Source organism: Hesperophylax consimilis, chromosome 18 (genome assembly GCF_061612785.1).
Source record: "Hesperophylax consimilis isolate HC1 chromosome 18, BYU_Hcon_1.0, whole genome shotgun sequence".
NCBI classification, from domain to species: Eukaryota; Metazoa; Arthropoda; class Insecta; order Trichoptera; family Limnephilidae; genus Hesperophylax; species Hesperophylax consimilis.
In genome coordinates this window covers 3,586,198-3,605,175 of record NC_142853.1, presented here as the reverse complement: position 1 = coordinate 3,605,175, position 18,978 = coordinate 3,586,198, and the positions used below count along the sequence as shown (strand labels likewise).

Genomic DNA, 18,978 nt, shown 5'->3' with positions numbered 1-18,978 from the left:
AAAATGCTCTTACCCCGAATCCGGGAGAAGTATCAAAAATGTCAGCTATCCTATCAGTTAACTTTTAATAGACTTATGTTAGGAAATGGTTAATGATCAATCTATCAATGTTTCAGGGGAATATCACGATCACATCTAATCTGAGATCATTGGAAAGTCCGTCTCAACGATGTGTGTGTATTACTTACCCCAACTCACCTTATTACATATTTTGGTCAGAAAAACCATTAATTCAAAGCAAAAAAATTATACATACTGTAAAACCCTTCCAAATTATATTTAAAATACCATGACCATAAGCAGGTTAAAAAACAACATCAAAATATGACATATTAAACATGTTGATGACGAATTCAACAAGCATGAAGATGACGATTTCTACAAACATGAAGGTGACGAAATCAACAAATGTGAAGATGACGAATTCAACAAACATGGAGGTGAAGAATTCAACAAACATGAAGATGAAGTCTACAAACATATTTACCAAGCCTAAGATTTAACATCAAAACAACAACCTACAGTCAGCTTCGGAACAGGAATCCCTTGTGAGGAGAACTGTAAATATACTTTATCATTATAGACTGTGTATCTTTAAGAATCATTAATACCAAATATACATTTGTAATAAAATGAAATAAAATATCAACATGCAGAGAGCGATGATTTCATCGGTCAAAGGGAATTCCCTTTTGAATCTCTTCTCTTCGCTATCAAAAGCAATTATTCTATTCAAAGAAGATGCAATCATTGTGATGAATCATCGATACCTTATCACATTTTCATTCCTAGCGGAATCAAACTGATTACAAGATTTTTTAAATCCAAAGGTCCAAAATGTATTTATGGGTTCTTCGGAGGTATACCTAATTAACCATTTTATTTTTTCACTGGACACGACGTGTTTTTAAACCGTTGTATCGTAATAGAAACTATAAATTACAAACACTTCAAGAGTCCAGCCTTCTGGAGCCAATGAGGCTATGGCATCCACAATCGGGGTATGCTGTGAATCTGAAGGTAGTGAGGAGGGGAAGGAGATGGGAAAGTCGAAGGTGGGGGAAGTACCTGGCTATTCAGATCTTATCAACAAGCACGGCCAAAGCCATTCCAATTCTGAATGGTGGTCTGACACCAGGGCGATACTGAGAGTATCTTCGACTCTGGAACGTGCCGCAAATATACTATACCTATATTATATTTAATGATAGAAGACGTGTTTCTGACTTTTGTTTTTAAAATCGTTAGCGGAACTATAGACAGCCCTGATTTACTGAGCCTAATCACCATTAACACACCAGCTGGAGCTATTCGATCGAAAAATCTTTTTAATTGCAGCAACTATATCAGGACTATTCAATATTCGCTTGTACCTAGATTGCATGCAGTTATAATGGCAATACTAGTAGTTGTGTTCATCTACCAGGGATATAGTTACAAGAAGGTTATAATAGCATACCTCAACGATAATAATTATTAAAGTTACCATACTACTATTCTTCTGAATGGGTTTTATATAATTGTAATAGATAATTTTACTTTGTGATTACTGTTCCACCAAATTTGTAATTATATCACATGTCTGTAAAAGCCCGTATGGTCGTATAATATAAATAAATTTCAACAACAACATGTCAACAACAAGCTGTCAGTGGCCCGCCTTATTCGTGGTTCAGCTCGCGCTTCGGTTCCCAAATGTGTATGTAGGATTTTTTTTACCCCTTATCATAAAAAGTACAGGTTATCCGTATGTCCGATAAAATATTATCTTATCAACTGATTAGAACATCTGAAATATATAACGAGAGGCTGATGGTATAAATATCATTTATTGTGGTACCACTCACAGAGAGGAAGTTTATAACGATATATACTTGTATATATACTTGTATTTATATTTGTGTGGTGGTTTCTTGTGATAATTTGGACACCAAGGTAAGAATTTACTAGTTTCATTTCAACTATATTTATTCCCTCCAGCGTTTTAGGATCATATATGACCGGGCATCCAAATTTTATAATTGGTAATTTTTTGAGGTTAGAAAGAGAAATAATTGTTCTTTCCATTTAGAAATATTGTTCGAATATTTATACATATGGAAGCTATGAATGAATTACTTAATTTTAGATGGGGCTCCAAGCAATGAATAATATATAATAATAATAATAATAATAAAGCCCCATCTAAAATAACGGAATTAATATTATCATAAAAATAATACAATTTAAAGAAACAATAAATAAATGCGTACACACTATTATTTTATACCCTTCCATTCTTTCAACATTTTTGTTCAGTTTACAATGTTTTTCTCTGTATTTCAAATGTGCTATTTTATATTATTTTGTATATTCCGTGAAAAGAATATTGTTTTATAAACAAGGTAAAGTTAAATATGATTTAAGATTTTTACGGCCAAAAGTATTTTTGTTATTTGTTTTTGGGGTGTTATGCCGTGTTGCGCTAACTCCTTCTTTAGCCAACGTTTTGGACAACATTGCAGTGTCCATCATCAGGGCAGATGTGTTATTTGAGGTTGTGTTAAAATGTGAGCTTATGTATGAGTATGGTGTCAATCAAATGCTCGGCAATTGCCGATTTGTCAGGGTGGCCAAGTTTACAAGCTCTGAAGTGTTCTGAAATCCTTTTGGAGATAGTCCGCTCTGTCTGACCTACATAGACCTTGTCACATCCGGAACAGCTGAGTTTATACACTCCATCTGTTTCCAGAGGAAACTTAGTCTTTGCAGATAAGTAATAGTATTTGTAAGTCCTGTATCTTTGTTGTTGTTCCGAAGATTGTCTTACACCGGGCATTACTTTGGATTTGTTCCTGAAATCCCGGGGAGACCCAAAACTTATAGAGCACGGCTGATTACGGAGGCCATTGAAATTCATAAAAATCCCGTAAACATTAATAGAGACGATGGAGCTAAGCTCAATAGTTCTTGGTATCCGGTAATTGACGGCTACACCAGAGCTAAATGAAGAAAACCACTTTAAATAAAAAATGATACGTTAATGTTAGCTCAGAGGGTTGGAGCTGGCAACACGGTATCACAACCTCATACATAAGCTCACATTTTAACACAACCTCAAATAACACATCTGCCCTGATGATGGACACTGCAATATTGTCCGAAACGTTGGCTAAAGAAGGAGTTAGCGCAACACGGCATAACACCCCAATAACAAAAAAAGGAAAAGTAATCTTTCTTTCCGGCTAAAAAAAAAGATTTTAAATAAAAATGATAAAATTGTGACTTCATTTATCTACTTCAGATAATAAAAAAAGTTAAAACCGAATTAGACCCCTTTAGATATTTTTAGTATTTATTCCTTTAAAAAATAGAGAAATTTTATTTCTCTTTCTAAAATCAAAAAATTAAGTATTCCGCATGATTTTTGGACGCCAGGTCATATACGATCCTAAAACGCTGGAGGGGTTAAATATAGTTGAAATGATACAAAGTGACTCCGTCACTCCTGGACAGAATCACACATAGAATCCTACCCATCATATACGTACATTTTCCTTCCCAGAATCTCCTCTCCTTCCTTTCCTTACACTTTCCTTAAAACTCTCCACACATAATCCCCCAAGAAGACTTAGACCCTAAGGAAATTATTTTCCTCTGGGCCTCCTGTGTGGGTTTAATGTAAAAAAAAAAACATCTACACAAAAAAACTTAAGCTCAAGTTTTGACATGTTTTTTAAAAATTGTTTGTGATAATTCGTATTTTTTATTTACAGATCACACGATGGCCTTAAGGGTTAGAACGTGCTGTTCCGCAAGCTTGCGAACGGGAACGGTGCTGATAGGATTCCTTGATTTTGTAAGCTTAATTTATATATTTGCTTAAAATAAATTAAAAAAATGGACATCTGAATTTCAATTTTGTAATTGATAGGTTATCATTTTTAAATGCGTGACTTTAACATAAAAGAAAGCGTTATTTTACACAGGATAAGCAAACAGTTCTTTAAATGCAAACATGGACAGTAAGACGGTAATAGCATGACATAGTTTTGAAGCATACCTCACTCGGAGACCAAAGATTGCATTTCGAAAATTCGATGATCGCAATTCGATCATATTTTCTAATCTCAGATAAAACCAAAAAAAGGACTCTAATATCGATTTTCTTATCAGTGAAGATAGTGACATAATTTCGTGCAACTTGTGAAAATTCCCCTTGTCATCACTCCCAGTACATAAATCTAATAATAATATAATGTGTAATGGATTACGAATTTTAACAACAAATAACTTCAAGATAATTTTGAACAATGGGTTTTCAAAATTCCCTTTGAAACCGGCTAGGTGACAGCACTGCTCATAGTGCCTCATGGTGCTCATCCGGATAAAGGCAATAACGAAATGACGCGTAAGAAATGTTTCATGTGATATTTGGTCTTTATATTAAACACTTGGCACTGTTTAATTACTTTATTTAGAGTTGTTATACAGGAGACATTTTAGAGATGCGAGTTTGCTCGCTGACAATACAAACACAAAGATTCACTATAGACACTTAATGTAGACAATAATAATAGTGATGGCATTAACATAGTGATGTGACAAGGAACTCAAATAACTATAACTTCTCGGCACTCTTTTAAGGTGACACAATACCCTGATAACGGGGATTTGCCTCGACGCCCACATTTTAATTATTTCTGATAAGCTTATTACTAAAATCTTAAATGTTTCTAGAGGGATTCCTAGGGATGCAAGTTATTTATATTTAAGATTAATAAAAACAGGACCTTACCATTTAATATATTATTTTAAATTTTATAAAACGTTTTTCAACTGTAAGATGAGAGGGAAGCATCAGATTTTATTTTTCTAGACGATGAATTAGTAAATTCCTGAGGAATCCCTTTAGAAATGTTAGAGATTTTATTAATGTATTCATGAGAATTAATTAAAATTTACCACTCGGAAATATTCTATTTCTGGCCAGATAAAGCAATCTCGGCCTTACGTTAATTGAATACTCTGCGACGTACGTAATTTTATTTGTGTGCACGTCGGCAAGGACTTATTCGGTATTGTAGACTACCAAAGATTACTACTGAAGATTACTAAAGTCCGTTTTAAAACGTTGAGAATGTATTGTATTCGGTTGTTTTGGATGCAAATGTGAAAGATTGCGAATATTTTTTTAACGTATGTAGTTATTATTTGTTGTGTTATATCTAAAAAACATATGTCGTAATGTATATTTATATATTTTAACGTGGGTATTCAAAGATTATACTATCATTTTTTATTACTTTAACACTATACAAGTGGCCCTGAGGAAAATCATAAATTCCCTCGGGGCCTGTGTCATCTTTTGGAAGGGTATTTTTTAAGGAAAGAAAGAGAATAAGTTCTGGGAAGGAAAAGGGTATGAGTGTTGCGTAGGAATCTAGGGATCAATGTATCCAGAAGTGACAGACATACGAATATATCCCTCCCACTGCAGCACAAGGCAATGAGACCAGTGGGAGAGGTCAAAGGGTAGACCAGCTTCTTCCAATATGGCATGCCACGCAGATGGTGAGCAGGCGCATTTTGAACACCCCTCACCCGATGAATCCGGACAGTCCTGCTAAATCACCAAACGTAGCGAACAACTTGTGCTGACCTTTGGTAGAGGTGTTGATTATCTAAATAAAAGGTTCCCAGGGCGGCGGTAAATAAAGCCACCTCCCAAATTACTTACGAGACCGTTCTCAAAACAATAACTACGATAAAATCTTTATTTTACTAACTTTTAATTGAATTTTTTATTTTGCAGCTCGGAGCTTTTGTCTTACTTATACTGGCCTCCATCGCCGCTCTTAATTATAGGAGTTACCGTCCTTATTGGAACAACCACCAAGAGTTGTATCACCCCATGGATGACATGCAGGGCGTTTACGTCACTATGGCTGTGGTCAGCGGCGTTCTCATGGTGGTCGACGTTCTCCTGCTTATTGGAGTCTTTGATGTTAGTACTTTATATATTATTATTTTATTTATATTCTAAGTACACAATACACACAGGGTTAATGTGACATTTTCAAAAATATGAGGTAACGGTCGAATAACGGAGTACAACAATTCATATACATACTAAAAAAAATTAACTCCACGCAGAAAGCCTTGAGAAAAATAATTTCCCTCTGGCCTATGCCATCTTTGGGAAATGCTGTGTGGAAGGTCTTTTCGAGGAGAGGAAGGAGTGAACATGTTCTAGGAGGTAGGAGGCACAAAAGGCCTGCACATCGTTCCACTGCCGAGCACTTGAACTCAGAAATTAGTCGAAACGACGCGTTATCTTGTGACAAATGTCAACCGCTACATTATTCGCTGATTCCTCTGATCATCTTCCATTGAAATACCGATAAAACAAGGACAGCATTCCCACATGACACCTGTGCTTTAAAGATTGCAATCCGATTATTGCGATAGGGGAATCTATCCAACGTACAGCCCATTTTTCTGTACAGAGTGAAGGGGTACCTTGGGGCTTCAAACCAGAGTTGGCTGCCAAATTTAACAGTGGGACGCACTTGAGATTTTTAGCAGAGAGATTAATCAGTCAGCAGTTGTATACTATTAAAGTATATACATTACACCAAGCCTGGCAATGGAAGGCATATTAGAAAGACTGGTACCAAAAACAATGATTAAGGCATTATGAAAGATTCAAGGGAACAGAAATTTATAAATACTACATTACAAGACACCTTAGAATACTAATTAAGGTTTTGGAGTCTATACCTAAACACAAAGTCCTCAAACAAAATCAAATTCCAAAACCACTACAGTGGATGTAACTAGTATAACAAGCGGGAAACTGGTGAGTCTACATCACATTTGGAGTCGATTTTATAGTGTAACTTTTTTTTATTTGAGCTTTCGTTTTGAGTAAATCGAATCCCAAGTTTTTTAAGTTATCTCACTTAGGTTCTTACATTCCCAAAATATAAATTGCCAAATCAGAAGTTAATTTACTCACCATTGAAGGAAATTGAGCAACCCGTCGAGTCAAGTTTCTCGAAACAGAAAATTACACCCTCCCCCTTTCTACTTCCAGTACTCGAACAATACTTTACATTGATATTGTAAGGAATTTAGATTCAATTTATAAAACTCAATGCTGGAAACGCAACGCACAAACACCGATTAGTCGTTTGTAACTAATCAATTTTGACTGCGTTGTTAAGTTCCTCCACAGGTTTTATGAAAATGTATTATTTACTAACGTTGTCTTGTGATTTCCTTCACAGACAAAACCGAAGCTGATTCTTCCTTGGATCTATTACTCCTACGTCAATGTATTATCAAACGTCGTATGTGCCCTCACATATGGCGTCTACAGCTATGAATACTATTATGAATACTATGGATATGCCAGTATTTCATGCTCCATTATCTATCTTGGTAAATAATACTAAATATCTTATTGTTACAGTCTTAATACCACATGACACTTCTAAATAAGATAGAGGGTTTGTGGCAGTATGCGTTCTGTTATAATCTCACTTTCAGTTGCATATGCCCCATACTCCAGCATCTTTTCATATTTTATATATTAAAACTACTTTATCAAATCAATTTTAAAACAATTTATAACCTAAAACTTATCCATTTTTCGTTGAAAAGAAACCGTCTATGATAAGATTCTAGTTTCATGTTCAAAATAATGATAATATACTTCATTCAAATTCGTTTATTTGACAAATTTTATATTTTTTGTAATATTTTTTTGATAATTATGTATTAATTTTTTTATTTTCCAGTACTTAAAATTTACTTACTATTGGTTGTCTGGAGTTTCTACAAAGAAATGATGAAATCTGTAGGTGATAAAGGAGCCAATGTCACAGTTTATCCACAGCCTTTCCAAAATGGACCTCAGAACCATCCAAATGGACAACCAATGTACCCAAATGGACAACCGATGTACCCAAATGGACAAATGCAACATTCGAATCAACCACAGCCATATCCAAATCAAGAACAGCCATTCCCAAATGCCCAACAGCCATATCCACAACCTTATACCCAGCCACTTCCATCAGTAGAAAACATGAACAGGGATCTATAAAACAAAGTGTACCTTCAAATATTTTTAGATTCGTTCACAAGTTGTGCATTGTTATTACCATATTTTCCGCTGCGTAGTTCTATTCCCTAAAGCTTCTTACGCATGAGGAATATAATATGTGAGCGTGGTCTATATCACGATATCGTTCGCCATGCAATCCCATATATGGTCGGCACTGAAGGGTAATATGATATATCTGTGACGACTGTATAGAGTTGTATGGCGAGCATAGTTTTAAGACATAATAAAACTCATACCTCTAAGCATCTTTAGCATAAGAAATTTTTTACACTTAACCTTAATTAACCTCATATTTCATATTATGTATAGAACTTTATATCTCATAAGATGTTTGTTTCTCACAAATAAATGTAAATAATTATATATTTTAACAATCAATATATCTAACCTTTGTTTTTATTTCTAATAATTTATTTAATTTTAACATACTTCATTCCCTTCCTAGGCAATGAACTCGTTTTGAGCAAACTAACCTTTAGCAACTAACCTAATTTAGTGTTTACGGGGATGATGTATAATAACTAACCTATCGTGGCTCTGTTCATTCCCTCGTATTTTTTGGCTGAATGATCTAGACCGGTCAAACTCAACATGCGGCCCGGCTGTTGCTTCTAGAAAATCCTTAACGCTTAGAAACAGAAGTTCGTTGCCCTAGGCTTTATTTGTCAAAACAACGAAATAGATAATTTTACAGGAGAGGAGGTTTTCTTTTTTATTTCTATTTGTCTAAACAACGAAATAGATGATTTTACAGGAGAGGAAGTTTTCTTTCTTTATTTCAATGGAATTTTACAATAGGTGTTTAAGATAAAGCAATTTTCGTAAAGGTAATGGTTCCATTAGCACTAGGGAGACGAGTTATTACACAACTAACTCCTTTGGGATATGATGCAAAATAATGGACCTCAAAAACCATAGAAATCTAAAGTTATTTTTAAAGAAAATAGAAAATAATACGCTGAATTTAGGAAATTTTTAGGAAATTTACGCCGATTTTTAACACATTTCTCACTAACACTATAAGTTTTTGAGTTCCAAAAAAAAAAATTTAAGATAATATTATAATACATTTGTAAAGCCGAAACTGTAATTATAAGTAATTCCCTAGATAGAAAAAAAATCGGAAAGTAAACTTCGAAAATTATTAAAAACACGTTTGGTTCTGTTATCTATATGTTATAGTTATGGAAAAATTTAAGAATTTGTTGATTAATTTTGGTCACTTCCAAACGAGACGTGTTTTATTAATTATTATCGTTTTTTGAATAATAGCGCGCTCCCTCTAACATTCGTATTTACACATCTCCCTTTCAAACCATCGTTAAACGCTTACTACGAGGCCTTAATGACTACCAGAATTAATTTTGGGAATACCTCATTTGCATTACATTGTATTATAAGTATACCATACCCTTTGTGCCCTATCGCCACTCCTCCAGGACAGAATTCATAAAATTTGAATGCTAAAAACGTGTACAGTAATGTACAGAGACCGAAAACAGGACGGTCTCGATTCGAAAAGATAAATTTGATACGTCGGCACATTTTTGTATGGTCTTAGACACAAGACTTACTTACACAAGACCATTCAAAAATGTGCCGCTAGGCCCTGCGGGCGGCACTTATGCCAGAGGAGCGCTCTATCGGCCATCAGGGCAGGCTATGCGAAATTTAACCGAAACAAAATATTAGAATTAGACCAATCAGAGGACCGAAACCGTCCAGACGCTGGCGCAATAATACTATCAGATGATTTAACACCTACACAACAACCTGCAATCCGCCTCGGATAAGGGATTCCTAGTGGGAAGAATATAATATGGTATCTCACCATCATATCGATACACCTGTAAGTAAATTGTAAATTTTAATAATTACCAAAATAAATTATTTTAATAGGTTGAATACTCGGCTAACTTATCCAATGGACAGCCACTATCCATAGGTTCGAGAAACGATTAAACAATATCCAAAATAACTAAGAGCAAATAAAACAGTCGGACTTATCGAGTGAAATAGAAATCAATAATATAAATTATCCTATGGATAGTGTTTTGACAGCTTATGGAGAGGATGGTAAATTACCCCCCTTGAGAATAAAGAACAACATAATAAAAATATAATATCCATAGTACAAGATGTCAATAGAGTTTTCATTGAAACTTTGCAGGGAGTGATGATTTCGTGAGTCAAAAGGACTTCCCGATAAAATCTCTTCTCAATTGCGATATCAAAACAATTAAGTACCTACCCTATTCAGAGAAGTAGCAATCATTGTGATGAATCATCGAAAGCTGTTATCACATTTTACTTCCTCGCGCAAAACTGATTGCAAGATTTGAAAATCCACAGATCCAAAATGAATTCCAGTATACACGCTTAACAGAGTACCCTCAGAATTGATTTTATCTACTTTGAAAAACTTATCTTGTTCTTCTGAGGAATTAAATAATGTATTTATGATGTGTTCAGTGAGAAAGTGAGATTATTACGCGTGAATTTATTGATTTCGGAGTAAATTTGGAGTATTTAATGGTCATTACCATCTCTAGTGTCCTCACTTATTATATTATTTAAATTTGTCTAAAGGTCGTTAAAGTGAAGAGTTTCAGAATTGATAATTTAAATGGCCGCTGGGGTTTTTTTCCTCCAAAAGTCATAGTTTCCGCACTAAGCCACAGCCTCACCACAGTTTGAGAATGAAAAATTTTCACGCGTAATAATAATTACACACAAGAACGTATTTATAAATAAATTGTTTTCTTTTAAATTGAATACTAATATTACTGAATATATGAAAGAAAAACTTAAAATTAAAATGGAGTTCTATAAATTAAACTTGACAACAATAACACGATATGTTTAGTAATAGTTACCAGCAAACCATTGTAAAGAGAACGCGTTTAAATGTATTTGTACATTCCGATAATATCATAAGTTTAAGAAAAGGACGCTTTAATAGTTTGGGCATAGAGAGCTGATGAACAAAGAAATGAGGGGAATGTGAAAGGTAGAATATGTTGAAATCGCCAGCGGAAGACATGGCACGATCAAGTGAACCAAATACTTGAGTCGGATCAGGTCAAGAGTCAGAATAACAGAAGTGGATTTATGAACGCGAAAAAAGCAACAGTACCAGATCTTGAATCTACGATACTTGAAAAAGATTAGCATCAGTCACAAAACAGTAAGAATTACGAGGATTTTTTACGTTGTAAAAACTAATTATTTGGTATATACTAATAATTAGTTGCAAAGTATGTATTTTATTGAAGATAAACTGCAAAGCGGCGCGATCATTGTTATCTCTGATTGTTCTGTAGATCTAAATAAAAAGACTTTGATTTTACTAAAAATATTCACCAATATTATTGAAGAATAAACAAAATACTATTGGGCCCAAACGAGACCCCTGTGGTACTCCGTTCAGTGCGGAAAATATTAATTAAAGGGGATGGGCTGATTTATTGATTGATTTATATGGACGTTAGTAATATTCTACGATGCTGCTAAAATTAGTCTGCCAGCACACTAAATTTAGGTTTTTACCTCTTATCAAAAGAGTACTGGTACACCACGATACCCGTATCGCAGATAAAATTCAATCTGATCAACTGATTAGAATATATGAAATATATTATATTAGGCTGATGGTGTAATCATCATTTACAGTGGTACAGTTTACAGAAAGGAAGCTATAAGAGCTGCCTAAATTTGTGGAGTAGTTTTTAGTGAGCACTTGGAAACCAAGGTAAGAATAATTTACTATTTTCATTTCAACCTTATTAAAAAATAGTATCCAATTATAATTTTTAGACCGCCGTTCTTGAGGCTTTGCAATGAACGTTATAAATAGTGACCTCATCAAATCAAACATTAAACTGGTTCAATAATCTTAAAATTTCTTTGAATTGGCGATAAAGTACCTATATTTTAACGGAGAATATTTATACAGATTTGTCAAAAATTCAGATTATTCCTTAATTTTTCACAGTTCTGCGCTAATATTATATGAAATTAATTGTTGACATTAAAAAAATACGTTATGAAGCAAGTCGTTTATAATGTAATGTTAATTTTGATGTTACCGTGTCATATTATTTTCTTTGCCTATGTGCCATTGATGTAATTATTGGTCGATGGTATCTTCCTATTATTTTAGTGAAAGGTGAAACGAATAATTTTTAGTAATGGTATTTAACCCTTAAATGCATACTGTTGCAAAACTGCATCATACCGTTCAAACCACCTTTAACTCTTTGGTGTATACTTAATGCATGCCGTTTTAGAATTATCAAGTTCACGGTAATATATTTTATCGAGTGGCATCACCTTTTTTTTCTTTTGGCGAATGTCTAATGTCACTTTTTCTTTAACAAATTGAAGATTCTCGAAAATTTGTTGTAGGTTAGAATTACAGTTTTGTTTTGCTGTTATTATTTTGATTTTCTTAAGTAAGTAGATACAATAATACAATACTTATATGTAATAACTCGTATTTTTCTGGTGCACTTATTAGTTTTGAGAAATTTTTTTAGGTTTTTTATTTTTTTTTTCATACGTAAATTATTCATATTAATTTTTATTAAATACATGGTGTTGTAAACCTGCAACAATTTTTTTTAATCAAATATCATTCAAAAATTACAAAAAAATTAAATTCTTTATATTTCCTTGCATATGCATGTAAATATCTACAAAATATATTTTTTCCAGAAAAATAAATAAATCATGCATTTAAGGGTTAGTAATTTTAAATAGTTGTCTTTTACCCGGAGATATTTTTTTTAATGTTCATTGGTTACACAATTATAATTTTATATGTATATAAAATTATTATACAATTGTGATTATAATATGTATATATACATATATATAAGATTATTATACACATAAAATAATAATATATAAAAATTCAGCTAGCGTATTTTTGCTCTTGCAAAACTCGAAAAGTAGTCTACCGATATCGCAGATAATTTCAAAATTTATATATATATTTCAAGATTTAGATTAGATTCAGGATTAAGACAAGTTAGCTTTCAACTTTTACCGCCTTTATAATATGTTTATGTAATTATTAACACCTTTTTAATGGCTTTGACGTATAAATAGTAAATTCATATAATTTTTGTCTTCTTCTTTACCATAACTGAACTGCCCCAGAAACAATCTTGTTTATTTATTTACTAATAAATTAAAGAAGTCCACACACACAATTGTAATATTTTATGCAACACGACAAAAAATCCCGATGTAACCTACAACATTAATGTACAAGTATTTATGCAATGGAGTGGGATACTAGGTGTCACGTGACACATTAGTCATCTTTTCTACAGATTATAACATAGTTAAATCACAACGGAGTAATACGATGTGTAGGTTTTTTTACACATAGCGATGATCTATCTCAAGACAATTTTCAGATAATGTTTTACTGATATGGAAACATCAATTATCGATAAATATTAATTAATTTTATCCACGATCTTTTTAATTATTCAAAATTATTATTCTTTTGAAACAATAAAGAACTGCAGTGAAAAATATTATGGCTTAAAAATATATTCATGTAGATAAGTTTTATTATTTATTATTGTACGTAGAGTTTATTAATCGTCATTGAAAATCGAATAACACATCGTGTCATCAAAACAGACCGTTTGATTGGTACATTGGACTAATCTCATGATTAATTACAAACAATCTGCACCTTGGTTTTCAAAAAATGTATTTATGTTGTATGTATAATTTACAGATCAGACGATGGCCTTAAAGGTTAAAACGTGCTGTTGCGGCACAAGCTTGCGAACTGGGACATTGCTGATAGGAGTTCTTGATTTTGTAAGCCTAATTTTATACTTTAATTTTCATTGGAACAACTTTTCTTTAACTTTTGAAGGTTATTACCATCAATGTAACATTTCATTGAAGAAGAAGATAATACTAACAAATCTAAACGAAACATGAAACAGAAAAAGACAAAGAAAAAAAGATAACGGTTTCGAAATCCAACCCAGTTATCTGTTGTCTTGTTCTGTTTAACGTATCGTTCAGATTAATTAGTATCATCTTCTTCTTTAATGTTATATTTTTTTGCTTTAAAATGTTTTCGGTACAATATTTGTCTATTATAATTACCATTAGCACCTATTTTTGTATTCTTTCTGAGCTAGACTGTTGGCCATACGTATGCAGTGCATATAGGGACATAATCACTGCTTACCCTTCCTTGCTCACATATTTAAAAAAAATATTATTACATTGTATGACATCAAGCAATAATAACATCCTTACATTAAAAATACCACCCTAATAAACTTGTCATAAGAAGGAACTAAGCAAGCAAAATGACGTAGACCTCATAATATTAAATGTTGACTGTATTCTACATGTATGTGCAAGGGACAACTCGTTCATATTAGTTTCTGTAAAGGCAGTGCTTTTCGGCATGTAGGTATAAAATCTAGCTTTAAAAAAATTCTGTTCGTCACAAATTTTCAACCTTCCAAACCGCCAAAATGTCGCGAATCTTTGGGGTTCATGACATTCTAAGATAAAAATCCTTTAGAAAAAATGTCTATATTTTATATGACGTTAATAAAATACGAACCTTGATATTTTCGCCTCTTAAAGTATACAAAACTATTGGTTTGCAATTTTTAAATCTATCGTCGTCAACTTTTTCCTTCAGTTACCCATTTTTAATGTCCATCGGTAACTGAATCGCACGGCTTTACCTTTGTTTTTTTTCAGATTGCAGCGTTGACCACACTAATAATAACCTCCATGGCTGCAGTTAATTATGAGAGTTACCGCACTTGGTGGGACGGCGATTACTGGTGGGAAAATCACCCCATGGATGACCTACAGGGATTATACATCACCATGGCTGTGGTCAGCGGTATTCTCCTGATTGTCGACCTTCTACTGCTCGTTGGCGTATCTCAGGTCAGTGCTTTATTATATTTATATTGAACATAAAAGACCCCCTGTCAGACACACAGTTAGATAAAGACTACCCTGTTAGATAAAGAATAAATTCCTTATTTTTTCGATATTGCCACTAAAAATTGATAGAATATTTTTTCATCTACAACGAATCTATCTGCCGAGTTTCAGCTCAATCGTATTTCGGGAAGTGGGTTAATTTGTACTTAGATTAGATTCCACATCAATCATAAATATATTCATTTAAGAAATCAAAGTGATATTCAAATATGTAGACGTATTCAAAAAATATATTTTTTAATATAAGTTTAAATAAATCTTAGGTGAATATTTGTAAAAAACTGATTTATTTGCCTTTATTAAACATTTATTAATGTCCAAAATATAACCTGTCTTATGTACCTACCCGTATGCGGTTTTAGTTCACAAAGATCAAGTTGTTCACTCGTGGTAAGTGTAACACTATTTTGGACCGTATCCAAATGGATTCTGTACAATTTGCTAAAGGGCTCCGCCGTTTGCTTTGCGAAGCGTCTTGAATGTCCAATCATACAGTAGGCTGCCTTGTGGATATTTAGAATGAAGCACTATGGAGTTCCATTGATTCTTTGTAAACATATTAACCAATTAATTTAACTAATGTTTTCTTGTGATTTCCTTTACAGGCAAAACCCAGGCTGATTATTCCATGGATCATTTATGCCTACGTCACTGTACTATCTAACTTCATATGTGCCATTACATATGGCGTCTACAGCTTCGAATACTACTATGACTACTACGGATACATCAGCGTTTCGTGGTCTTTGGGCTACTTAGGTAAAAATGCCAAATTGTTTTGTTGTTACTTTTAATACCACAGACAAGCCTCCCTATCTTAGCCGACGGGACTATGGCACCCCTAAATAAGGTAAAGGGTTGTGATGCTATTTGTTTGGTCACATAGATATTCGACAGACGATCCAATCAGAGAAAAAAGAACAAATCAACTTGCGAGGAGTGCGGGAGGCAGCATGACCGTCTCACTTTTAGTGATTAGTCAATTAATTGATCTGGCAGTATACAGGCAGCGTATTCGGACCTTTAAAATAAAATTTGCTTACGACTTCGCCATTGAAAGGAATTTCAAAGTCTATATTCTACACTAGTGTCTCTAGCGGCCAGATTTGTTGATATTGCCAATATTGGCAATTTCATTATTTTTGCTTATAGAATTGACCCGCCATCTCAAAAAATTAAACTAAAAACACACATTTCAAATAGACTAATTTATAAAAATATTTTTGCACCAACTTTACTTCTTGTTGGATATTATGATTTATACTTGTTAGTTCTAATATAGAAACAAAAAAAAATCATTGAAGTTGAATTATTTAACACATTATGCATGAATACAATTCTAAATCACGCACGCATCAATGCACCGACAACCGAAATAAGTGTGTTGAATAATATATTATGTAATAATTATTTATTTTATTTTTCAGTGCTCAAATTTTATTTCTTGTTGGTGGTTTGGAGTCTCTACAAAGAAATGAGGGGAGGACCAGGAGATAACGGACTCAACGTCACAGTTTATCCCCAGCCATTCCCAAATCAGCAATATCCAAATACACCACCGATGTACCCAAATGGACAAATGCCATATCCAAATCAACCACAGCCATATCCGAATGTCCAACAACCTTATCCCCAACCACTTTCAATGCAAAACATGAACAGGAATGTATAAAACAAAGGTCTTCAGGGTTTTCAATTATTTGAAAAAATATTTAAATATTCAGGTGCCCTAAAACATTAATTTTCTTTCACAATATGTGCATTTTCATTACCACTGGTAGTTCTGTGAACGATAGACCTTTCGACCAAAAAAAATTATTTCAAATTTTCCCTTATTTAATAAATGAAAACCATAAATTCCTATGAAATCATCAGATTTATAAGTTGATACCTACTTATATACCTAGCTACTTAATTATATACCATAAAAAATTACATAATTTTTAGTAGGAACCACGGTCATACGTACTCTGGCGTCATACAAGGGTGGTATCCAACACGGCCACCATGTTGAAATGGAACCGGAACGTAACACAAAAAAATTACAGGCAGTTATAATGCCAAGTGGTCGAGTTAAAAAAAACTACATAAGTCTATTCTCTATTCCTATTAAAATATTACGAGATCTGACTTCGGCATAGGAATACTTTTCAGTATTTTTTTAATTAACTCCGCTCCAATAATTTCCCTCAGAGCCATCTTTGGGGATGCTGTGTTGAGGGTATATTTTATGGAAAGGAAAGAGAGGAACTTCTAGGAATGAGGGGGATAGTATAAATCCATCCATCCCACTGGGGTGCAAGGCGACGGTCTGACTGGAGAGCAGAGAATCCCTCAATGGGCCTCTTCCGATCTGGCCCGCCACGCAGCTGGTATGCAGGCGCATCAGCCGTCAAGACTGAACCCACCACACCCCATGAGCCCGGAAACCTTTGCACCAAAGTCACCAAACGTAGCGAAACTTTCGGTGTGACCTGAAGACGTTGGTTATCCAAACGGTTCCTGGGCAGCCAGCGGTACTCATACCCACCTGGTTCTGCATTTTTATAAGTAGTTACCTATTTATAAATCGCAACTGTTAAGCAGAAATCTGTTAAACTGTGACCTCGTCCGTAGTGAAATCTGCACAAATGCGTATGTGTTTGAATTAAATGTATCTATCTGCAATTTGTTTTCATTACCAGCTATGGATTTTTCATATGTTTGTTTTACTTGAAAAATTACGCCACATGAAAACCAGGTTCACTCAATATTAGAACGAAATTTTCGTCTAAATTAACGTCTTGAAATTTTATCGATACCAACATTCTAATAAATGAATCAAGTTTAAATTACCTTTGTTTTTATTTCCAACTAGCTGTACCCCACCACGCTTTTCTGTGGCTCAATCTGTCAATTAAGTCCAATAGATGGCGCTGTTTTTCAAGAAAGGCATGTTTTACCTGTCACAGGTGACAAAAAGCATATTTTTACCTGTCTCAGGTAATAGTCTTAATATATAAAAATCATGTCACTGTGTTCGTACAAGTTAATCTCCAAAACCGCCCAACCGATTTCAATGAAATTTAGTGAATGTGTATAAGTGATTCTGTTGTTTGTGATAAGTAAATTATTATTGTCACACAATTATTTTGCTTACAATATTCACTTTCTCTCTAAAAATCTTAGAGCCTCAATTAAATTTGTTATCTAAATCCTTTTAGATTATTAATTAATGACTTTACTAATCAACATAATAATAAAATAAATAATTATTCAAATCAAAATAATGATAAAATAAATAATAATATTTTTATTCCCAACTGAATGTGACAGTGACGGACATATATATAATGGAGTTATGCCTGTTAGTTCGATCATCTCCACAAACGTTCCCACAAAAAAACTCAACACATAAAAACGCTACATGGTTCACAGAAAACTTATTAATCCCAAAAGCAAACAAAACCATATTTCAAAAAGGACCACACTTCATGGTTATTAAAGTATATAACAAACTTCCACGTAGCATCAAACAAATAACCGACATACTGATATTTAAATCATCGCTAAAAATGTATTTTAAACAAATGTCACAACACCTTAAATGAATGCCTTACATAAATCAAATAACTCTGTTTTTTTTATTTACATACATTTGTTTACATGTAATTGTTAGGTTATGTAAAATAATGTGTATTTGTTGGGTTAGCTGGAAGAAATAGGATGTAACCTATAAGCTATACCTTTTGTACTATGTATTTTTGTGAAATAAATATTTTTTTGAATTTTGATATTGAATTTGAATGAATCGGATTTGCAATTCAATTTATCCATAATGGCATTGGCAGTACAGCATCAATACAATATTTTTA

The 18,978-nt window shown here is 33.4% G+C and overlaps 2 protein-coding genes across 2 annotated transcripts; both read left to right on the top strand.

Moving 5' to 3' along the window:
• The first annotated feature begins 1,842 nt into the window (after nt 1-1,842).
• LOC149415255 (uncharacterized) lies at nt 1,843-8,398 on the top strand. The gene is made up of 5 exons (XM_089642624.1): nt 1,843-1,935; nt 3,756-3,838; nt 5,795-5,986; nt 7,272-7,425; nt 7,785-8,398. The coding sequence occupies exons 2-5, from the start codon at nt 3,764-3,766 to the stop codon at nt 8,090-8,092; spliced, it is 729 nt and encodes a 242-aa protein (XP_089498750.1). The 5' UTR covers nt 1,843-1,935; nt 3,756-3,763; the 3' UTR covers nt 8,093-8,398.
• A 3,370-nt stretch (nt 8,399-11,768) lies between these two features.
• Nucleotides 11,769-17,955, top strand: LOC149415254 (uncharacterized). The gene is made up of 5 exons (XM_089642349.1): nt 11,769-11,864; nt 13,872-13,957; nt 14,870-15,064; nt 15,730-15,883; nt 16,552-17,955. Exons 2-5 carry the CDS (start codon nt 13,880-13,882, stop codon nt 16,794-16,796), a joined length of 672 nt encoding a protein of 223 aa, XP_089498475.1. The 5' UTR covers nt 11,769-11,864; nt 13,872-13,879; the 3' UTR covers nt 16,797-17,955.
• The last annotated feature ends 1,023 nt before the right edge of the window (nt 17,956-18,978 follow it).